At 44.3% G+C, this 20,414-nt stretch overlaps 1 protein-coding gene and 1 pseudogene across 1 annotated transcript in view; both read right to left on the reverse strand.

The window, feature by feature from the left end:
• WDR62 (WD repeat domain 62) overlaps window positions 1-17,232 on the reverse strand; it is a 46,758-nt gene extending 29,526 nt beyond the window's left edge. Inside the window, exons 1-6 of the mRNA XM_006899708.1 lie at window positions 17,056-17,232; window positions 7,499-7,590; window positions 5,774-5,836; window positions 2,521-2,578; window positions 2,177-2,347; window positions 49-186 (exon numbers count right to left, since the gene is read on the reverse strand). Of these exons, the coding sequence (XP_006899770.1) occupies window positions 49-186; window positions 2,177-2,347; window positions 2,521-2,578; window positions 5,774-5,836; window positions 7,499-7,590; window positions 17,056-17,232 (699 nt within the window). The remainder of the gene's footprint in view (window positions 1-48; window positions 187-2,176; window positions 2,348-2,520; window positions 2,579-5,773; window positions 5,837-7,498; window positions 7,591-17,055) is intronic.
• Window positions 17,233-19,853: 2,621 nt separating this feature from the next.
• LOC102856827 lies at window positions 19,854-20,385 on the reverse strand (annotated as a pseudogene).
• Between the last annotated feature and the right edge of the window lie 29 nt (window positions 20,386-20,414).

The following is a 20,414-nucleotide window of genomic DNA, read 5'->3' on the forward strand; positions in this document are numbered from 1 at the left end:
CAGTTTACTCTCTGAGGACTGGCTTAAGCATCAGGAACAGAAACTCACCTTTGCTTCTGTGGAAACTTCCAGAAACCAGAACCTCACATGCCGGTTCCCAACAGTGACAAAGTAGTTGCTGTCCTCTGAAAAGGAGAGGGCGATGACCCTGCATGACACCTTGTTGGAGGCCACAATGATGTCTTTCTGGAAGAATCAGTGCAGAGAAGCTCAGCCAACAAACACCCCCTCCGACTACTGGCCCCATTTTCCTTGTCCTCAGCTCTGCAGCTCCTGCTTTCCCCTGCTCCAAGTCTGTTTCCTTTGAAATAGACTATTGGGAGCTGTGTTCTATATGGTATTCTTATTATACACACTCTACAGAAGAGGAGACTGAGGCTTGGAAGAGTACCCATGTGAGGACTCTCCCCAAGGGCCCAAGCACTGCAGGCAACCTATGTTGTTGGGGACAGCCACAGACAGAAAGTAAATATACCACTCACAGTTGTCATAAATGGAGTTCTGCCTCTGAGGCCCTCACAGTGCAGACCCCGTCAAGCAATCACACAGGGAATCTCAACAGTCTTATGAGAAGGTGCTTCTCTCCCTGGGCAGTCAGGCTCAGAGAAGGCATGTCATAGGCTCAGGGTCACATACACAGCCAGGACTTGATACCATTTCTGCTCACTCCAACCCCTCCATATCTATTTCCAAGTCCAGCCTTGTACATATAAAATTCACTGAACAACCCAATAAGGTAGATAAGAATATCATATCCATTTTACAGCTGAAGAAACAGATTTCACTGCCTTTATTTTATAATAAGCTCAATAAAGAGCATGTAGCAGGTGCTCAATAAACATTTGATGAATAAATGAATGTGATATTAAGTCTAGCCATTGTGTTAGCTCCCATTGGGAATACGGTCTCCAGTTACCTCAACTACAGACACATGGTCTTGAAAATCAACAGCTGTGGGACCAATATAAGAGTGCTTTCCACACTATGGGGAGGCTGTAGAGAGACTGCAGCAAGGTGTAGCCTGACAGAACCCTGGAGATGCAGCCAAAGTTAAAAGTTTGCTTCTGGATGACTGAATGAAGAGCTGACTTGTGAATGTTATGAGACAAAGCTTGCTGGACAATTGAGGAAACCAAAGGGTATTTGTACTGCTAAACTAAACCTAGACTTTTTTTTTTCATTATTTCTTCTTATTGTGATTTGAGTCAGTTTATAAAGCAGACTGGCTTTTCATTCAACCAGTCATACACATTTTGTTTTATAACATTCATCACAATACCCACAATGTAGTTATACATTGTCACTTCCTCCCTATAATTTTCATTTCATTGCTTCTGTCCTACCCTTTCCTGCCTTTAGGGCTTTATCCACAGGTAAATGCTCTCCCGTTGACCTCTTCTGGTTGGTTAATCTAAGGACTGAGTGCCTCTCTGATGTTACTGGCTACCTTAAAGACAGTCTTCTGTCGTTTAGCTGAGAGTTGAACCACAGAGGTCAGTTTTGTTGTGGGTTTAAAGGATGACTAAAGGTTAGAGTACTGGGGGTGGCTTCCCACCAATCTCAATCAGACCAATACGTCTGGCTGTTTTTATGTTCTGGAGTTTCGTTCCACATTTTGCCCAAATCTGTCCAGGATGTTTGAATGCGATTCCTTTTAGAGTGGTTGGTGGTGGTAGACAGTCTGGTTCTGCTTTGAGGGCCAAATTAGTTGAGGTGAACCTAGACTTTTTGATGAGAAGCTGTCTGAACTAACTGAGGAATTTTTGTCTTGCTGATAGTCTGGTTTGAGGTAGCTGTACACTAAACCTGGACTTTATGTGATATCCTGTCTGCTCAACTCCCAAACTATTTCTCTAATAAACCCCACAACAGTGAGTAAAGTCTGTAAGTAAATTTGCAATGAACATTGAACCAAACGATTCCTAGAAATATGAGCAGAAGCATGGGGAGTGGCATGTCTGACCATGTAGCTATCTGTTTGGTACTATGCATAACTGATGGAGATAGTTCCCCTTTATGTAGTGGGTAGAAGTCAGACTCAGCCTTCTCCATGTTAGCACTGTTCCTTTTACAATGAACATTTTGTCAAGTTATCTCATTTTGTCCTCCAGTGCCCTAAACACAGAACCCTCTGGTACCTGGTTGCCTGCCCTCATGCCTCCCAGCCAGCTCTTACCTTCCAGTCCCAGACGTTGAGCACCATATCATGCTGGTAGCCCATGGACACGATGTACTTCATGTTGGGTGAGAAGGCAACACAGGCCACACCATACTTGTGGCCCACCATCTCGGCCACCTGGCTCTTCTCATCCACATCCCAGATGCGTACAGCTGGCCGGTGCCCATTCTGGGAAAGGTGAAGGTAGGCAGGACTAGAAAGGCTCTGAGGCTTCGAGTTGGCAGGATAAATGATGCCCTGCTCCACCTGCCAAGGGGTTTTTCTGGCCAAGAAAAGAGCTAGTCTAGGGACTCTCCTAGATATCCCCACCACACACACACTCAATCATGATGGGGACTTACCTCCCCTGTCACTACGTACTTTCCATCAGGTGAGAAGGCCAAAGTACTCAGAGACTTTCTGCAGGCAAAGAAAGGAGAAGATTATTGGTTCTGCAAAGAGTGAGAAGGCTGACCCCCCCATCCTGGATATGCCCAAGATACTCTGCCCTCGCCACCTAAGCTTTGAGAGGCCAAGAAAACGGGAGCTAGAGGGGCTTCCACAGTCAGTGCTGCTCACATGGCCAGCACAGCATATTCCCTGCTGCCAGAAAAAGCCAGCTGCACTGACTCAGGGAAATGAGGGTCAAAGGAAAGGCTATGTTCTCCCTAAAGTCCCAAATCTAGATGAGTGGACACTGGATGGGAACTCCTCTTCCTCCCTCCCTGTGTAAGACTTGGTTCCCTAAGAAATCATAGAATTCCTAAGAAATCTGAGTGCAGGAAATGGTTCTGATTGGGCTAACTAAGGGGGTGATGGTGAAGGCGAGGCCATGGCAGACATCACCCTGAGACAGCCTGTCACTGTTACTGTCTAAGGTGTTCCTGAAAATATACACAATCAAAATGTTTCTCTCCAATACTCCTCGCTACTGGGACTGAATGACCAGACTCTTTGCTAGTTTGCACATTTTAGTGTCACTGTTCCCAGACTGTAAAGTTTAGGGGTTTTGTCCCCCCCTTTCTTCTCTTTTACTGCCTTCCTCAACAGTCTCATAACTGTCTCCTTCAAAAATTAGTAAACTAGTATGCATATAACAAAGGATATGCTCTGAGCGAGTCTTTGACAATCTCATAGAATATCTGTCATCATGTCAACCCTCTAGTGGCTTCTACTTGCTCTTTACAATACCAAACAGTGTGAACTCTCTACTCCAAATCCATTCACCCTTCCTTCCTTCCTGAGAGAACCCTGATTTTAACTGGAAGATGGCAATGTACTGGGATAGAGTACTTCCTTACTTCTCTCACCCTTTTCAGGAGCGGCTGTCTACATGACTGAGTTTGCCTGATGTTTTGTAGTTATGACAATATTTAAAGATAAAGAGATGTCATGCCTGCAAATTTTTCCCAAATAGTTCCACAAAAACCATTATAACAGGTAGGACAAAACAAATATGGTAAAAGCAAATTTGGGAGTGTGAAAGTTATCTAGGCATTATGTGCATTATCCTTTAAAATTTGCAATTATTTCAATACAAAAATTTCAAAATTGACAACATCCTAGCCTCATTCTATACCTCACCCCAAGCCAAAGCCCAGGCTTTTCTAACTTAAGGTCCAGGAGTCAAGTGATTCTGCCACGCAGCCAGCCAGGTGAAAACTCCCAGGTTGGTCCCACTACCTCCCAAGACAGACACACTGGCAGCCAAGGACGGAGACCTCCTTGCTAGTCCCTTCACACCACTTTCACCCTTTCCTGTGCCTGCAAGGATCAGAGGTAGTATGGACATGGACTGGAAGGGTTCTGACAAACGCCACCATGCTGTAACTCACTGTCACCACAAGGGGCACAGGTCCCTAGGCCTATAACTTCTCATTTGCAAAATAAGGGAACAACTGTATTTTTTGTGGCAAACATTTTATTGTCAATGAATTCCAATCTCTACAACATACCGTATTGTCCCAACTACAGATTTACGGGCCTGTTTTGCAATTGCTACCTTATGGGCACACATAAAGGGAGGCAGTTACTCTATTTTCAGAGCAGGCCAAAAAGGAGAAGCATCTTGCCTGATCTCACACAGTTAATAAATGCTTAGAATGAGACTGAACCCAGTCCTACCTTCACATCAGTACTAGAACACAGAGCGAAGAGCCAAGGGAATTTGGGCCCTATCTGTCTTATTTAGTAACCATATTGCTGTTATGTACTCTCAAGTAGGAACTGACTTATAAAAGCCTCAAGCGGGTTTTCAGAGGTTGTCAGTCTCATGGGAGGAGAATGTCCATCTTCATCCCTTGGAGCAGCTGGTGGATTCCAACCTTTAAGCTGGCAGTATAACTCCTTATCAGTAAGCCAGCAGAGTCCCCTAGTAATCATGAAGGAAAGAAAAAGAACTTACCTTTTCCATCCACAGTAGCCACAGGAGTTGAACGTGATTTACGTCAGTGTGAGGTTAGAATGGTCAGAGTCCTCTGGACCCGTATTCCCAGGATGACAATGATTGATCAACCTTAATGCAGACTCCTTAGCTACTCAGGGCCACAGCCTTCCTCAATACCCTGACAGTGATGGGTGACTGAGAGAAGGTCTCTAGATTTGGACAACAATGGCTGGCTCCACAGTCATCCTCTAATCCTCCAACAAAAGTAGAAGATGGGCCTAGCCTCCATCAACTTACACCTCCGAGAAGTATAAAGTCTCCTTGCTGTTCTTTCAGCCTTTACATTCACCAGAGAAAATAGCTGGAGAGATTATTTGAAAATCCTAATCACATTAACTCATTCAGGAAACAGGAAGTATCATCAAATGTGCTTGCTCTAAAGGTCTGGGATCACAAAGTGAGTGGAGACCAAATCCCCAGACCCTAGAGCTCAGTGTGGGAAGCAGATAAGACTATCTTCAGTGAGAAAATGAGCACATCAGACAGGACTCAATTTTGTGGAGAAAAGTACAGCAGAGAGAGGAGTGTGCTGGAGCACTGAGGCTGGCAAGCTCATCCCTGGCGTGTGTACATGCGCCTAGCGGCTTCTCCTTGAACTTAATAGATACCCATCCCCTCCCCTCCCCAATCCCTAAGGCCACCTGGCTTTTGGCTGTCCCAGCCTCATCTCCCCTTACCCACTCCTGTATTCTAGGAACACACACTCTTTGTTGCTCTTCAAAATACTCAGAATTCTTGGCCACCATGTGATCTTTGCCCTCGCTGTTTACTCAGTCTGGAGTGCTCACCCAAACCTTTATATGGGTCACCCCTCAATTCCTTCATGTCTCAGCTCGGGAGGCCTTCCCTGAGCCCTCTCGTGGGCCTCTTATGGCCTCCATCCTGGGCCCATAAGCCTGCCCTAACACATCTCCCATCATTGCCTCCACAGCTTTTAGCATGGACTGACAGTCTATCTCCTGCACTGGGCAGCCAGCCTTATGAGAGAGAGCAGAGATTTTTGTCTCTTTTGTTCACTGCTGTGCTGCCAGCACTGGAAGAAAACCTGTCACAGAGCAGTTACTGGTGAATGTTGCTGAACTGATGGGTGAATGAACGAGCCCCTCCTGGATATGTGGGAAAGGGGGAGTAATTCCCACCCTTGCCCAGTGGCCCTGGCCCCAGCCTACTTAGCAGTATTAAAGATGTGCTGCTGTTTGTTCTCCTTAGGGTCCAAAATCACCACCACACAGCTGTGAGAAAGAGAAAAACAGGAAAACACTGGAAATCCAGGGAATTCTCATCCCAAAAGAAGAGCCCCCACATAGCTTCCTCCGAACAGACGAGTGCTGGGGGCCTGAGGCCCCTGCAGCAGAAGCCTGTCACCTCCTCCTCCACAGTGGGTATTGGGATCTTTATCTTAGTAGCTGTTAAGTCTCCAGGTTTGTGGCCTCAGTTCCAAGTCTCCAAGTTAAGAAACCCATTGCTTGTTTCTGTGGGGTCCTGCCTAGCCTGGCCACTGAGGCTGTGGAGGGGTGGCTAGAGTGGATATGAGCATGGGAGTGCAACAACCCTCATTGACTTTTTTGACCCCTCCCCCACCACCTCCCTCGGCTCTAGTCCAGTTGCTGGGCTCTCAGGTCTAGTCCAGGGTCAGTCCTGACATCTGGACCTTGGGGTCCAGTGGTGCCAGGGGCACAGGTGTCCTGAGGGTCTGGACTTTAAGGTGACCTCTGGGTCCTCCTCTCCCTCACATAATGCTAATTTCATATAACGATATTGTCTTTGGAACCACATTAAGTGAGGAGTGAGTGTACTTCTTTTGGGGTTACTACTCCATCAGACACTGGGCTTTATTAATAAAGACCACGTGTTTGATTTTTTGGGTTTTTTTGGTGGCATCTTGTTTAGTTCCACATGGGGTGGGTAAGACAGCTACAGATACTGGGAAAGTTTGCATGTGCCTGGAGAGTAAAGCATGGGGTTCTCTTGACTTTTTTTGTGTTTTGCTTTTTGGACACAAAAAGAACCAGCCACTTATCCACTTGGCGTACCTGCCTAGTCTAAGGGGTGGGTCAGGGAGGAGCTGACAGCCGGCACCTCAGGTAGGGGCAAAGGGGGTAGTACCTCAGGGGTGCTGCCACATTGCTTCTTCACAGCACTCTGGGCCAGGTCACAGACGATCATGTCGCCAGATGCCTGGAGGTGTCCCGAGTGCTCAGGGGACTCCAATATAGTGGCCAAGACCTATGTTTTTAAACCTTCACAACTGCCAGATGAGGTCATGACTCTTTAGTCTATTTAACACATGAAGAAACTAGAGCCCAACGTCAGCCAGCAGGTCAGGAACAGAGCTGGGTGGTGACACCACACTTATCAGAGTCACTGACCTCTATTCTGGACTGCTTTCTAAAGACTCAAAAACACTGCTCCTTGGGAGTTACAATGGGCTGGGCCTGTGCTCCCACTCAGAACAATTCCTTCAGCACCTAGAACAGCGCCAAGCTACTATTTGTAAAATAAACAGTCTTCTCAACCTCAAGAGCTGAGCATCGCTAGCTTTGCCTTAGAGAAGCAAAAGCTCAAGAAATAGAGAATATATGATATGTCAAGGACACAGATCGAGGCTGCCTGACATCCCACGTCTTTCCCAGAACCACTACTGTCTCCCACCTGCAGTCACAATTAAGGCATTCATAGCCTTTACTACATGGTAGGAGGTAGTAATTCCAGACACAGAAGGGCATATGGAATCTTCCCTACCACCATCAAAATAGGCAGCATTGTGCACATTCACAGACAGGGAAGACAATGGCCAGACAAATGTACCCATGCTTACCAGGCCAGACTACACTGGCTTCAAATTGCCCAGCAGTGATTACATTGAGTCCCCCCACCTCCACCAACATGCTCACCCTGCTAGGTAAGCCACATGGCCTGTGCTGGGGTCACAGGTTAGGCCACTGCTATTCTGGGCTGTGATCCCAAGCACCTTCTCAAGTGACACCTGCGGGAAAGAAGGCCCAAGTCAGTAGCACTGCTCTCAGCAGGGCTCACATGGCACAGCTGCCTCAGTCCCTCACCCAGGCCCTGCTTTGTGCAACACATGCACTGGGCCTCTGCAGCCATGCTGGCAGCAGCTAACATGTGCTCTCAATATACTCTGGACAAATACAATACTAGATGACGGGCAGAGAGTGGTGAGGAAAATTTCTGACTTGTGAAGAGAAAGGCAATACCCAGTAAGGGTTTGAAGAGACACTGCAATTAATTACATTAATCAATTATAATTAATGTTATAAAGCAAAATATGTATGAATGACTGAATGAAAACCAGTATGAATTGTAAACATTCTATCAAATTTAAAAAAGGGGGGAAAAATCCTTACCTTCCAAGAGCTCACATTCTGAGAAGATAAGCAGGATGAAGAACACAGAAAGTGAACAAACAATATACAAATTCAGTGTCAGGTGACAACAGGAGCAAAAGAGAAAATAAAGCAGGAAAAGAGAGTGGAAGAGCCAGGGAAGGGTAAGAAAGAAGGTCCACTGAGAAGGTGACCTCTGAACAATAAGGACTTGTAAATGGATGAAAGACTTGAATCCCTATAACAACTCAAATGAGGTACCGTAATCACCTCTATTTTACAGATGAGTACAAAAAGGGCCAATATCACACACCTGGGGAGCAGCAAGATGCTGCTCTTAGTCTGTCTAGCTGCAATGCTGGCAAAACAAAGCAGTAAGTGGATACTGTCCACTCCCTCATCAAACTCAGAGTTCTCAGGCTCAAGAGACAAATGATTTGAAATTATATTTTAAATTTTAAAATAATCTAAGCAAAGTAAATTAAAAATAGGTTAGTCCCTATAGAAGGCTGATTTACATACAATTTATATAGTGTACAAACTAACAGAATTATACTACTTTTACATTTTACAATGACTAGTCACTAAGCTAAGTAAAGGAGTCGTGCTATCAATCCAAAGGCATGTGCTTTGTATCCATCAGTTGTTTCTCGGGAGAAATATGGGCAGTTTCCTCTCGTGTGATTTACAGCCTCTGAAAACCTTGACAGCACACAAAAACAGCAATAATCTTATTTTCTTAGATACTATTATAAATCAAAAGTTTTTCTTAAATTCTCTTTCAAATTTTTCATTGCTGACTTTACCAAATTCCTTTATTATCTGTAGAGATTTTCTTGTGGCCTCTTCAGAATTTTCTATGGGTGTTGTTGTTGTTAGGTGCCTTCAAGTTGACTGCAATTGATAGTGACCTTGTGAACAATGTCAAGCCCATTGTTACAGTCACTGTGTCAGTCCATCTCATTGAGTATCTTCCGCTTTTACTGACCCTCCACCTTTCCAGGCATGATGTTCTTCTCGAAGAACCAGTTCCTACTAATAACATGCCCAAAATGTTGCTGTTATGTGCCGTCGAGTTGTCTTTAACTCATAGAGACCCTATGCACAATAGATCTGAACGCTGACCTATTTTGAAGCAGTCTTTCTCCAACACATCTAACCCCATTACCCCAGTAACTGTGTCAATCAATCTCATCTAGGCTCTTCCTCTCTTATACCTTCCCAAGCATGATATCCTTCTGCAAGGACTGGTCTCTTCTGTTAACATGCCCAAGGTATGTAAGAAGGAACTTCAGAATCCTTGCCTTTAAGGAGTAACTTGGACAAAACTGTTTGTTTTCTTGGCAGTCCATGGAATGTTCAATAATTCTCCAGCACCACAACTCAGAGGCATTGGCCCTTCTGTCATCGTTAGTCACTGTCTAGCTCTCTAATGTATAGGAAGTAACTGCAAAGACCATGGCCTGGATCAGGTGCACCTTGGTCTTCAGACTGACAATGTTGCTCTATAGCACTTTGGATGTTATGGAACTGAGTTAGCTGAAATTGTTAACAATCTCAAGATGTCCTCTCCATCTAAAATGGTGCTGCCAACTGGCCCAGTAGTAAGAATCTTTGTTTTCTTAATGTTGAGCTTCAATCCATGTTGAAGACTGCAGTTCTTGATCTTCTGCAACTAATGCTTCAGGCTCACCTCATTTTTGGCAAGCAAGTCTAAGCCATTTGCATAATGCAAGTTGTTGATGAGTCTTCCTCTGATTCTTATGCCTCAATTTTCTTCATAAAGCGCAGCCTCCTGAATAAACTGTTCTGTATATAAGCTGAAAAGGTGTAGAGAGAGAACACATCCATAACACAATCCTTTCCTGATGTTGAACCATGTAGCATTTCTTGTTCTGTTTTGACAATTGCCTCCTGGTCCAAGCATAGGTTTGACCTGAGCACAATCAGGTGTTCTGGAATTCCTATTTGTCTCAAGGTTAGCCACAAGCTCTGGTGGCCTACTGGCAAGAAGCTGTGCTGCAATCTCTAAGGCACACAATTTTTAATCTACCAGCTGCTCTGCGGGAGAAGGATGGGCACTCTCCTTCTGTGCAATTAACTGTACCTGAAAATCTGCCAAAGGGTCAGCCATGGGTTGGATCTAACTCCACAGTACACAACAACAGCAACAACAAAAAAGTTGCTAATTATTATACAGTAAAATATTTTCAAGTAAGTCACTGCCCTCAGAATTCAAAGGCAAACATACAATAAAAGCTATGGCACAAACAGATAAAAATACACATTTATGTTCCTGGCAGCATTTTTCACAAATGCAAAGGTATGATAATAACCCAGTTGTCCACTGATGAATGAATGATGAACTATGGTACAACAAAATGCTGTGCAGCACTACAAAATAATGGAGACTTTTCAAAACACTGTATAACGTGGATAAACCTGGAATACAAGGCTGCATGAAATAAGTAAAAAAAGTCAAATACTATATGACTCCACTATTATTTATAAAAGAAAGCTTAACATACAGAAAGAAGCCTTCTTGGATGAGTACAAGGATGGAAAGGCAGGGAGAGAGGAGTAAAGATCAGTAAATAGATAACAGACACATACTAAGATGGGTGACAAAAAAGGTAATATACAATAAGGGGATGATCGGCACAGTATCACTAAAGAAAGGGAAGACATGGCAAGGTATACAAGAAATACATCAACATACACAGAATCTAAATACATGGAAACATTATTACATACACGGTCTTGCAATATCAACAATGACAACATTAAACTTCAAGGAGATACACAGTTAGATAAAAAAGATAAATAGATACGGACAGATTGAAGGAGTTCACAGTAAAATAACTCAAACTCATTGCTGTTGAGTTAGAACCCACTTGATGCTGACCCTCCAGCAGGCTTAGGAGGCGGTAGAGTAAAAAGGGTATTTCCCATCCTTCTTTTGTGGACCTGATTGTGGATTAAAACCAACAAAAGGTGTTGCCATAGGTTAGCAGCACAACTCCCTACAGACTGTGCCACCAAAGAGAGGGTGAAATGTGCAATGAAATAATAAACATAAAAATGGCCAGGCTTCTTGGACCTAGAGACAGATAGAGATGCCCTTAGTCACCCTTCAAAGCTGGAACAAAACCAGCCACCCCTACGGTTCAACCCACAGTCAAAAAATACAGGCTCAGAAGGGAAACAAATAATAGAAGGGAAACACTCTCATTCCCCAGGCTACTCAACCACATAAGATCAAAAGGGGAACATCTGCCCAGGGGTAAAGTTCAGATATTAGGGAAAAGTAGGATAAAAGGATTGATGGGCACCAGAATCATAGGGAGGATGTGGGAGAAATGTAATTACATTGTGGACGGTGCAATCAATGTCATAAAATAAAACGTGTGGCTGAATGGAAAACCTTTGCAAACTTTCACTTAACTCACAGTAAAAAGGGAAAGAAGGGAAACAAACAGTAGAACTCACTAAAGCTTATTGTACTTACTTAGTCAGGTACTATTAAAATATCCATAACTGTATTAACTTATTTAATCAGTTGATAATAGTTAGAAGAACCCTGTGATTCAGTCCCTATCATCCTTAGAGGAAACAGAAGCCCAGAGAGGTTAAGTAATTATAGCCCAGGATCACCCATTCAGGAAGGAACAGAGCCAAAATTATACCAGGCAGCCAGGCAGTTTAACTATTTCATCCAACAATCAATATTACTGGACTGCTGGATCATTTTTATGACTGGTCATTCTGAGAATGAACCTTTTGAAAACCAGTTGATTTAGGGAAAACAAACAAACAATGATACCTATGATGAAAAATAAAGTAGGATTATATTTCAAAATCAAGAAAACAAAAAATTTTCACAACTAACCAGTAAAAATCCTAATACATGGAGAAAAGATTTAAATTGTCAAAGATTTTTTTTTGCTTGGATGCATAATCAAAACTTTGCTTGGATCCATAATCACAACCTATGGAAGCTATCCTTATTAGTACAGTGGTGAATATTCTTGTCTGTCACGTGGAAGACCAGGGTTCAATTCCCCCCACCAAGGAAGCACATTTCCTTGTGAAAAGCATTCAGAAAAGAGAATAAAAGAACTTCAAACTAAAAAAAAAAAAAAAACAAACCAAAAAACAAAAAACAAAAATCCCAAATCTATGGAAGCAGCAGATAAGAAATCAAAAGATTGCTATATTGGGCAAATTTGTTTCAGAAGAGTTCTTTAAAGTTAAAAAGCAAAGATGTCACTTTGAAGATGAAGGTGTACCTAACTCAAACTACGGTATTTTCAATCATTTCATAAATATGTAATGAATAAAGAAGACTGAAGAAAAACTGATGTCTATGAATCACGGTGTTGGCAGAGAATATTGAATATACTGTGGTCTGCCAGATGAACAAACACGTCTGCCTTGGAAGAAGCAGAGCCAGAACAATCCTTGACAGATTATGGAACCTTGTCTCACATACTTTGGATGTTATTAAAAGGTACCAGTACCCAAGGACACTATACTAAGTCAACAAAAAAAGGTCAACAAATGAGGAAAAGCCTCAAAAAGGTGGCAGCCACAAAGGGCTCAAACACAGCAAAGCTTGTGAGGATGCACAGGGCTAGGCTGTATTTCGGTCTGCTGTAAATGCTACAGTGGCACCTAGCAACAATAGTACACAAAATACATTAATAATGGAAGCTGGTGTATTTGTAATGTGTCAGGCATTTTTCTAAGTGCACACGATATAGTGATTCATTTAATCCTTATAAATACCCTATGTTGTTAGGTACCATCAAGTCAACTACAACTTACAGTGACCTTATGAACAATAGCTCTGAACTCTGCTCTATTCTGAGTCAATCTCCCTGTCTCTGACACACCTACCCCATTGCCACAGTAACTGTGTCACTCCATCTCTTCTAGGGTCTTCCTCTGTGTACAAATATTATTATCCTTATTTCACAAATAAGATTAGAACATAGAAAAGTTTGTAACTTGTTGTTATGTGCCATCGAGTCGCTTGTGACTCATAGCAACCCTATGGACAAGAGCTCTATACGCTCTTCTATCCTGTGCCAACCTAGCCATCTCAAACGCACTTATTCCCACCTCTCCAGTCACAGAATCGATCCATCTCATCAAAGGTCTTCCTCTCCTTCACTCTGCCAAACATGATGTCCCTCTCCAAGGACCCCAAAATATGTCAGACGAAGCTTCAGAATCCTTGACTTCAGGGAACATTCTGGCTTCACCCTCTCCAGGACAAACCTGTTTGTTCTCCTAGCAGTCCATGGTATATTCAACACTCTTCTCCAGCACCACAGCTCAAAGGCATCAATTCTCTTTCTATCAACCCTATTCACTGTCCAACTCTCTGACGCATAGCACATAACTGCGATCAGGTGCACCTTAGTCTCCAGTCTAACATCGTTGCTCTTCAGTACTCTTGAGAGGTTCCTCACAGCTGACTTTCCCAATGCAATTTGTCTCTTGATTTCCTGGCTGCTATTACCAAGAGTGTTGACTGTGGAGCCAAGTAAATTAAAATTGTTAACTATCTCAATCTCTTCACTATCCATACTGATGCTGCCAATTTGCCCAGATTGGAACATGGAACGTGAGAAGCACGAATGTAGGAAAACTGGACATTGTTAAGAAAGAAATGGAACACATATATATTGACATACTAGGTATAGGCAAAATGAGATGGCTTGGCATGGGACATTTTGAATCAGACGATTATATGATTTACTATGCTGGGGATGAAAAGGTGAGGAAAAAATGGGGTTGGTTTCATAATTAAAAAAGTAATTTCTAGATCCATCCTGAAATACAATGTGGTGAGCGATAGGATAATATCCATACCCATACAAGGAAGTCCAGTGAATACCACTATTATTCAAATATATGCACCAACAACTAGAGCCAAAGAGGAGGAAATAGAAGATTTTTACCAACTTTTGCAGTCAGAAGTTGATCAAACATGCAATCAAGATGCATTGATAATAATGGGCGACTGAAACGCAAAAGTTGGGAACAGAGAAGAAAGTTCAGTAGCTGGAAAATAAGGGCTCGGTGAGAGAAATGAGGCTGGAGATAGTATGATAGAGTTCTGCACATTCAATGTAACTTGACAGGAAGGAAAGAAAGCTTAAGCTGAGCTTTTGGGTTTAGAACTTAAAGTTCTTAACCCCTTTGTTATGGATACTGCTTCTCTGAAATTGCTAATGTCATTCCCCTGCATTAGTATGTAATTTAAGAGCTTACAAGGTGTTTTCAGGGACTTTCAAGGAAAAGATTATGAAGAACAGAGGGATGGCTGACTATGATGGTGGATGTCTGCTATGGAATGCAGTTCAGGAAAATTTCTCAGAGCAGGGATATTCAAGCTAAGTCTCTTGGGATGAGAAAAAGCCAAACAAGCAGAACGTGGGGGGGGGGGGGGGGGAAGCCACCTGTCTGAGGACTCACTAAACACAAAAGCCACGAGGCAGGAAAGAACTTGGAGTGTCAGGTAGACACAAAGAAGACTGGCAGGCTACCTAGACCTTGGCGAGAAAGGTGTTACAACCAGAGGCGGGGAAGGGGCACTTGCCTGGGCTTTTGAAGGAGAAGTGGGGATAAGAGTGCGCGGCATAAAGGCAATGAAAAGGAGCAGGTTTCACCAACTGGTACCAGGGAGTCCTTGGGTGACATAACCATTTAAGTGAACAAAATCACCTGGAGGTGTCTTGAAGAAAGGCCTGGCATGGAGCACAGTTCTACTCTGAAACACATAGCATCTCTGCAAGCTGGAAGTGACTTCACAGCAACTGTTTTGTTTTTTTAGCCCATCTTTAATTAAGCACTGTGCCAAGCAGGTCACTTTTATAATGTCATCTCTATTTTACAAATCTTAAACTGATGCTATCCTAATGGAACTCCTTCTATTTACTCTAAGATTACTCCCTCCCCTTGGAGCTGATACTTTGTGATTTTATAACTATTATGCACATCCTTTTTCTATTTCTATATTGAGTGGCAATACAGAGTAAGACTCCTACCTGGTAAAGAAAAGGAGAAGCTAGGAGTGAAAGAAGGCTGAGCAAAGATGAGAAAAACAATTAAGGTAGTAGGACTCTGGACTAAAACTCTGGATTTTTTTTGCTGTGTTTTGGTTTGGTTTTTTTTCTTTAAAAAAAAAAGTGAAGTGATTCTAACTCATGAAGGTCACTATAGAACTACTCCAAGGGGTTGTTGTTTTTACTGTTTTTCTTAATTTTATTGTCTTTTAGATTAAGATTTAAACTGTATATTGAGTTCCCCTCTGAAAATGTCCGTACAAAATGTTACATGAAATTGAACACATTTTTTAATGTGTCTACATTCATGTTATTCCTTTAATATAGCTTTCTGTTAAGTCTAGGCAAAAGGGGCCAAAGAGAAGAATGAAGCATTTAGAACGCAACTGCTGATGGCCTTGCAACTGCTGATGGCCTTGCCTGTTGCTGATAAGAAGCTCAAACAGCCTTGCTGTCTAGCTGAGCTAGCAGGTGGCTCGTAAATCAGAGTGGAATGTCCCTCCCTAAAGACTCTGTTTATAAAAATCTTCCCCAATGAATTCACAGTGTGACTTTCCATTCTGCATGAGGAATTCACCTGGGAGCTCTCCCCTCCCCTTTAATAAAGCTGCATTAAGCTTTCTCTTGTTATATCTGATTTCTTCTTCAAGTCTGTTAACCTAACACTTTCCAGGCCCTTTTTTATCTTCTCATTTGTTTTAGGGTAAGTATTGGTCTTTTGGTCTCATATAGTTAATTATTTAAGAAGCACAATATTCACTGTTGATATAGTTGTTTTGGGTTTTTTAAAATACAGTTTATTTTAAACCAAATCTATTATTTGGATATATGGTGACCTCCAAGCCAGGCCAAGTTCAAAGGACAAAAGCCTCAGACTCCACACAGTTTTTTGAGAAGTATGTCACAGAGTTTTTTCCCAAGGAGTCTGGCTGACTTGAACTTCCCACCTTCATGTAAGTAGCCCAGCAAGTTACTGGCTCCAAGCAGGAACTCAGAACCATGGTACTCAAAACAAATTCACTGCTATGGAGCCAATTTCAACTCTGAGTGACTGCAAGAGAGTAAAGAACTGTCCCATAGGGTTTCTAAGTCTGTAATCTTTAGAAGCTTTGGTGGCAAGTGGTAAGGAGCTGCCAATCTTAAGGCATGTGGTTCGAATTCACCAGTTGCTCGGAGAAAGATGGGCAATCTCCTCCTCTACGATTAACTGGCCCTGAAAGTCTGCTAAAGGGTCAGCTATGGGGTCGTTTCTTGAAGGTACATAACAACAGCAATCTTTTAACTGGAAAGCATATACAAAGTGAACTCAGTCCCATAAGGGCAAATACTCTATAAGGCCATTATTGCAGAACTTGTGTTAGGAGCCAAGCGAGAGAGCAGAGGAGTGAGGAATGGCGGTGTGTGTGTGTGTGTGAATCATATGGTCGCACAATTTGAAGGATGGAGGGAGGGATGGGTAAGGAAATGGAAAAGATCCGGTGTGAAAAATAATGTATATGAACTTCATAAGTAAATCAGTATAAAATAAAGTGGGGGGGATTAACATGAAACAAGAAAAAACCTTTTAAAAAGCCGACTGTCGCTTGTTTCTCACTTAGAGCAAAGGTTCTAAAATAAAAACTCTTGGTTAGTAACCAAACTACTTCTAACCACTGCACCACAGGTCTACTTAGCAGAAATCCTACTTAGCAGAGTCAGCCGGGCGGGCCAACAAAACAGACAGACATCAAGCGGAGACTGAGCTGAGACGTGCGAGATGACGAGCATCAAAACCCAAAAGGAATCCCGGGGGTTCCAAGGGCCCGCAATGGATCAGGATTGGGAGGGAGGGCTACAAAAATAGACAGCAATCCCATTTTCTGGGGGGGGAAAGGGCGAGACTTTGCCGAGGAGGCGGGGCTTAAGGGACGAGGCGGGGACAGTGAGGACCAGCCCGGGGCTGATAGGCTGGGAGAAAGGTCTGGGGGCGGGACCAGGGTAGGCTCAGGAAGCCCAGAACGAGGATGGGTAGGGTGGGCAGTTTCTCACCCGGCTCTGCACTGTGTCTTCTGGTGCTGCTGTGAGTCGCGTCCGCCGCCGTAGGCAGAGCGGTGGGGCGGGGGGCGGGGAGGACTGGCCCCTCCGCGCAGGAATCCCCGCTCCGACAGACGACAGTTTCTCAAGTGCATCGTTCCGCCCGTAGCCTCCGGGGCCTAAGGCTGCCATTGTTGCACTGGAGTCAGGCGACCGTTAAGCACTTCAACTGTTGCGGCCGCCGTCGCCAAGTTCGAATAGAAACAGACGCGGGAAATCCGCCGCCACTACCCACTGGACGCGGCGGAGCGCTAGTCTGGCCAATCGCAGGACTTCCAGGCAGCCTTAACGGCCAATGAGGGCTACGGGGCGGGGCGCAGCCTCAAGACAGGCGGAGCCTCAATTAAAGGTACACACCTTTGGAAAGCTGCATTGGTGAACCCTGGTGGTGGTTGGTCAGTCTACATTTTTATCATTCACTGGGCTTACATACGTGTATTGTTTTACCAGGTAAGGCCATTACTTCCTCGCCTCGCTTTTGGCTGCCATTCAGGCTGGCTATCCGCCCTGTCAATCACCCCGTTGTAAGCGGGCAGGGTGGAGCCTAAGAAGGTTGACGAGCCAATCCACTTAGTTGGCGCAAGCTCAGAAATGGTATTACAGCCTGTGATAAAGGTCAAGGCACCGGGTGACCGCTTTACTCGGACAACTGTCCGCACTCACCTCGTGACTGGGGCGTGGCTGGTGACGTCTGGGGCACGTAGTACGGCCTCTACACTAACGCACGTGACATAACGCTTCGGGTCATCCGATGAGGTAGGCGGAGGCGCTGAGGGCAAGGGAGGGGCGGGCTCTGGAGCACCTGTTGTTATGTGCCGTGGAGTCGCCTGTGACTCATAGAGACCCTATGTACAACAGCCCTAAACTCTGCTCTGTCCTGTGCCAATCGCACTGTCTCTGACACTCCCATCCCAATTATCCCAGTCACTGAATCAATCCACCTCATAGAGGGCCTTCCCCTCCTGCGCTGTCCCTCCACCCTCCCAAGCATGATGTCCCTCTCCAAGGACCGGTCTCTCCTCACAACATGTCCAGAGTATGTTAGACGGAGCCTCAGAATCCTTGCCTCCAAGGAGCCACCCGGTTTAACCCTTTCCAGGACAAATCTGTTTGTTTTCCTAGCAGTCCATGGTATTCTCAATACTCTTCTCCAGCACCACAGCTCAAAGGCATCAATTCTCCTTCTATCCTCCCTGGTCATTGTCCAACTCTCTGATGCATAACAAGTGATTGCGAAGACCATGGCCTGTATCAGACGCACCTTAGTCTCCAGAGAGACACCATTGCTCTTCAGTACTTTGGAGAGGTCCCTAACAGCAGACTTTCCCATGGCAGTGTGCCTTTTAATTTCCTACTCGCTGGTGCCAAGACTGTTGACTATGGAGCCAAGCAAACTAAAGCTGCGTACAATCTCAATCTCTTCACCATCCATCCTGATGCTGCCAATTGGTCCAGTGGTGAGAATCACAGAAGCCATGGAAGCCTCATATATAAGTTGTTAGATGGAAGGCTGGTCAAAGGGAGATAGATGTGAAGGGAGGGGGTAGAAGTGGATGGGTATCCTGGTGGATGGTGGAGCAGGGAAATAAGTGGGTAAAGACGCGTGTGAGAAAGGCAGGGACAACACTGACACTAAAGTTAACGCCGCAATAAGGGATATACCTTTAACTTGCTGGTCTGTCTGATACTTCTCTAAATCTGAACATTCACATTAAGACAGACTAGGAAGAAGGATTGGCCATCCATGTCTGAAATAGCAGGCCTCTGAAAACCCTATGTACAAAAAATCCTGGAGCACCTGGAGAAGTCTAAAACCAGGTGTGAACATCAGCTTTCAGGCCTAGTGGCAAGAAGCAGTGCTGCCATCCCGAAGGCACGCAGTTCAAGGACACCAGCTGCTCGGCGGGAGAAGGATGGGCCTTCACCTCCTGTGCAATTAACTGTCTCTGAAAACCCGCCAGGGTGTCAGCTCTGGGAGACTCTATGGTACACAACAACAACAACAACTCAAAACTGTAGTTGGAAGGATACAGACAACCCTGTGAGCGTCTACTAGTGAGTGCATGCGCGGGGCAGGGCTCGCAAGGGGGCGGATCCTGAATCTAACCGGCTGACTAGTTCAGCCATTCATTTCATTGCCATGGAGTCGGGAACCGAGTCTTAGCTAAATCTCCACTAGTTTTTTAGAGGCTGTGTATCGCAAGGGAAGAGTTTGCTGCATTTGAACAGCCAACGCTCTACGGACTAGGTCTCTCCTTTCATCCTAGGTCTCTCCTTTCATCCACACGTAGTTGGTGTCATCGGGTCGACTACGACTCATAGTGACCCTGTCAGCAACAGATCTGAACCTTGCCTTGTCCTGTGCCTCTCTCACCATCTGTGATAATATTCGAGCCGCTTGATACAGTCACTGTATTAGTCCATCTTCTTGAGGGTCTTCCTCTCTTTGTCTAACCCACCACCTTTCTCAGCATGTCTTTTTCTTTCTCTCTTTCTTTTTTTGATAAGGGGTTTCTTTTATTTGTAAAATCATTTAGACACTCTGCTGTGAAATCCAGCTAGGCATTCTCCGGGCAGGCTTCCACGTAAAGGGCGAGGTATCACTTCATGTCCTGGTGGAAAGTCTCCTTTTCTTCAAGGTGCCGATGTTGCATCATCAAATCTGTATTTCAGAATCTTCATCTCTGATGTGCGATGGCCAAGAGGTTATTCTTGAGAGAGTGTAAGCCCGGGCACTGCTCACTGATGATTCTTTATTCGGCTAAAGGGGCACCACCATCCTTTAGCAGCTTCTACATTATTCTAATTCCCTTCTGGGCACTTTGTTTTAAGAACGTGCTGGCAAAAGTTTCCAAAATACAATTGAGAAATCCAGCCCCAGTGATTGAAATCCTGCCTCTTTGAAGAAACTCTGTCCAATTTGGATTTTCCACATTTTCCCAGAAGACTGACTCTTCCTTCATGGATGCGTACTGTGTCCATGTAAGGCAGTGACTCTGTATAGCCATGCTGCTTTCCTGAGGGTTGAGCCATGATTCCTCTTCTAATTGGATATTAGGTATTTTTAAAATGCTCAACTTCCTTAAAATTTCTGGAATCGCATTCTGACACACTGCAGTCCTTATCCTATAGATGGTTCCTGTGGGTATATCTCTTTTTTTCTTCAACTATTTTCAGAGAGATGACATTTTTATCCATGGGGTTGGGATACTTTCGGAGAAAGCTGGAAACCACCTGCTCGAAGGGGTGTTTGTACACCTGGTACACGTCCACCGTGACCACCATCCTCGCTATGCTGGCCTGCACGCCAGCCA

Source organism: Elephantulus edwardii, unplaced genomic scaffold (genome assembly GCF_000299155.1).
Source record: "Elephantulus edwardii isolate Elephantulus edwardi_28Jun2011 unplaced genomic scaffold, EleEdw1.0 scaffold00266, whole genome shotgun sequence".
Classification (NCBI taxonomy): Eukaryota; Metazoa; Chordata; class Mammalia; order Macroscelidea; family Macroscelididae; genus Elephantulus; species Elephantulus edwardii.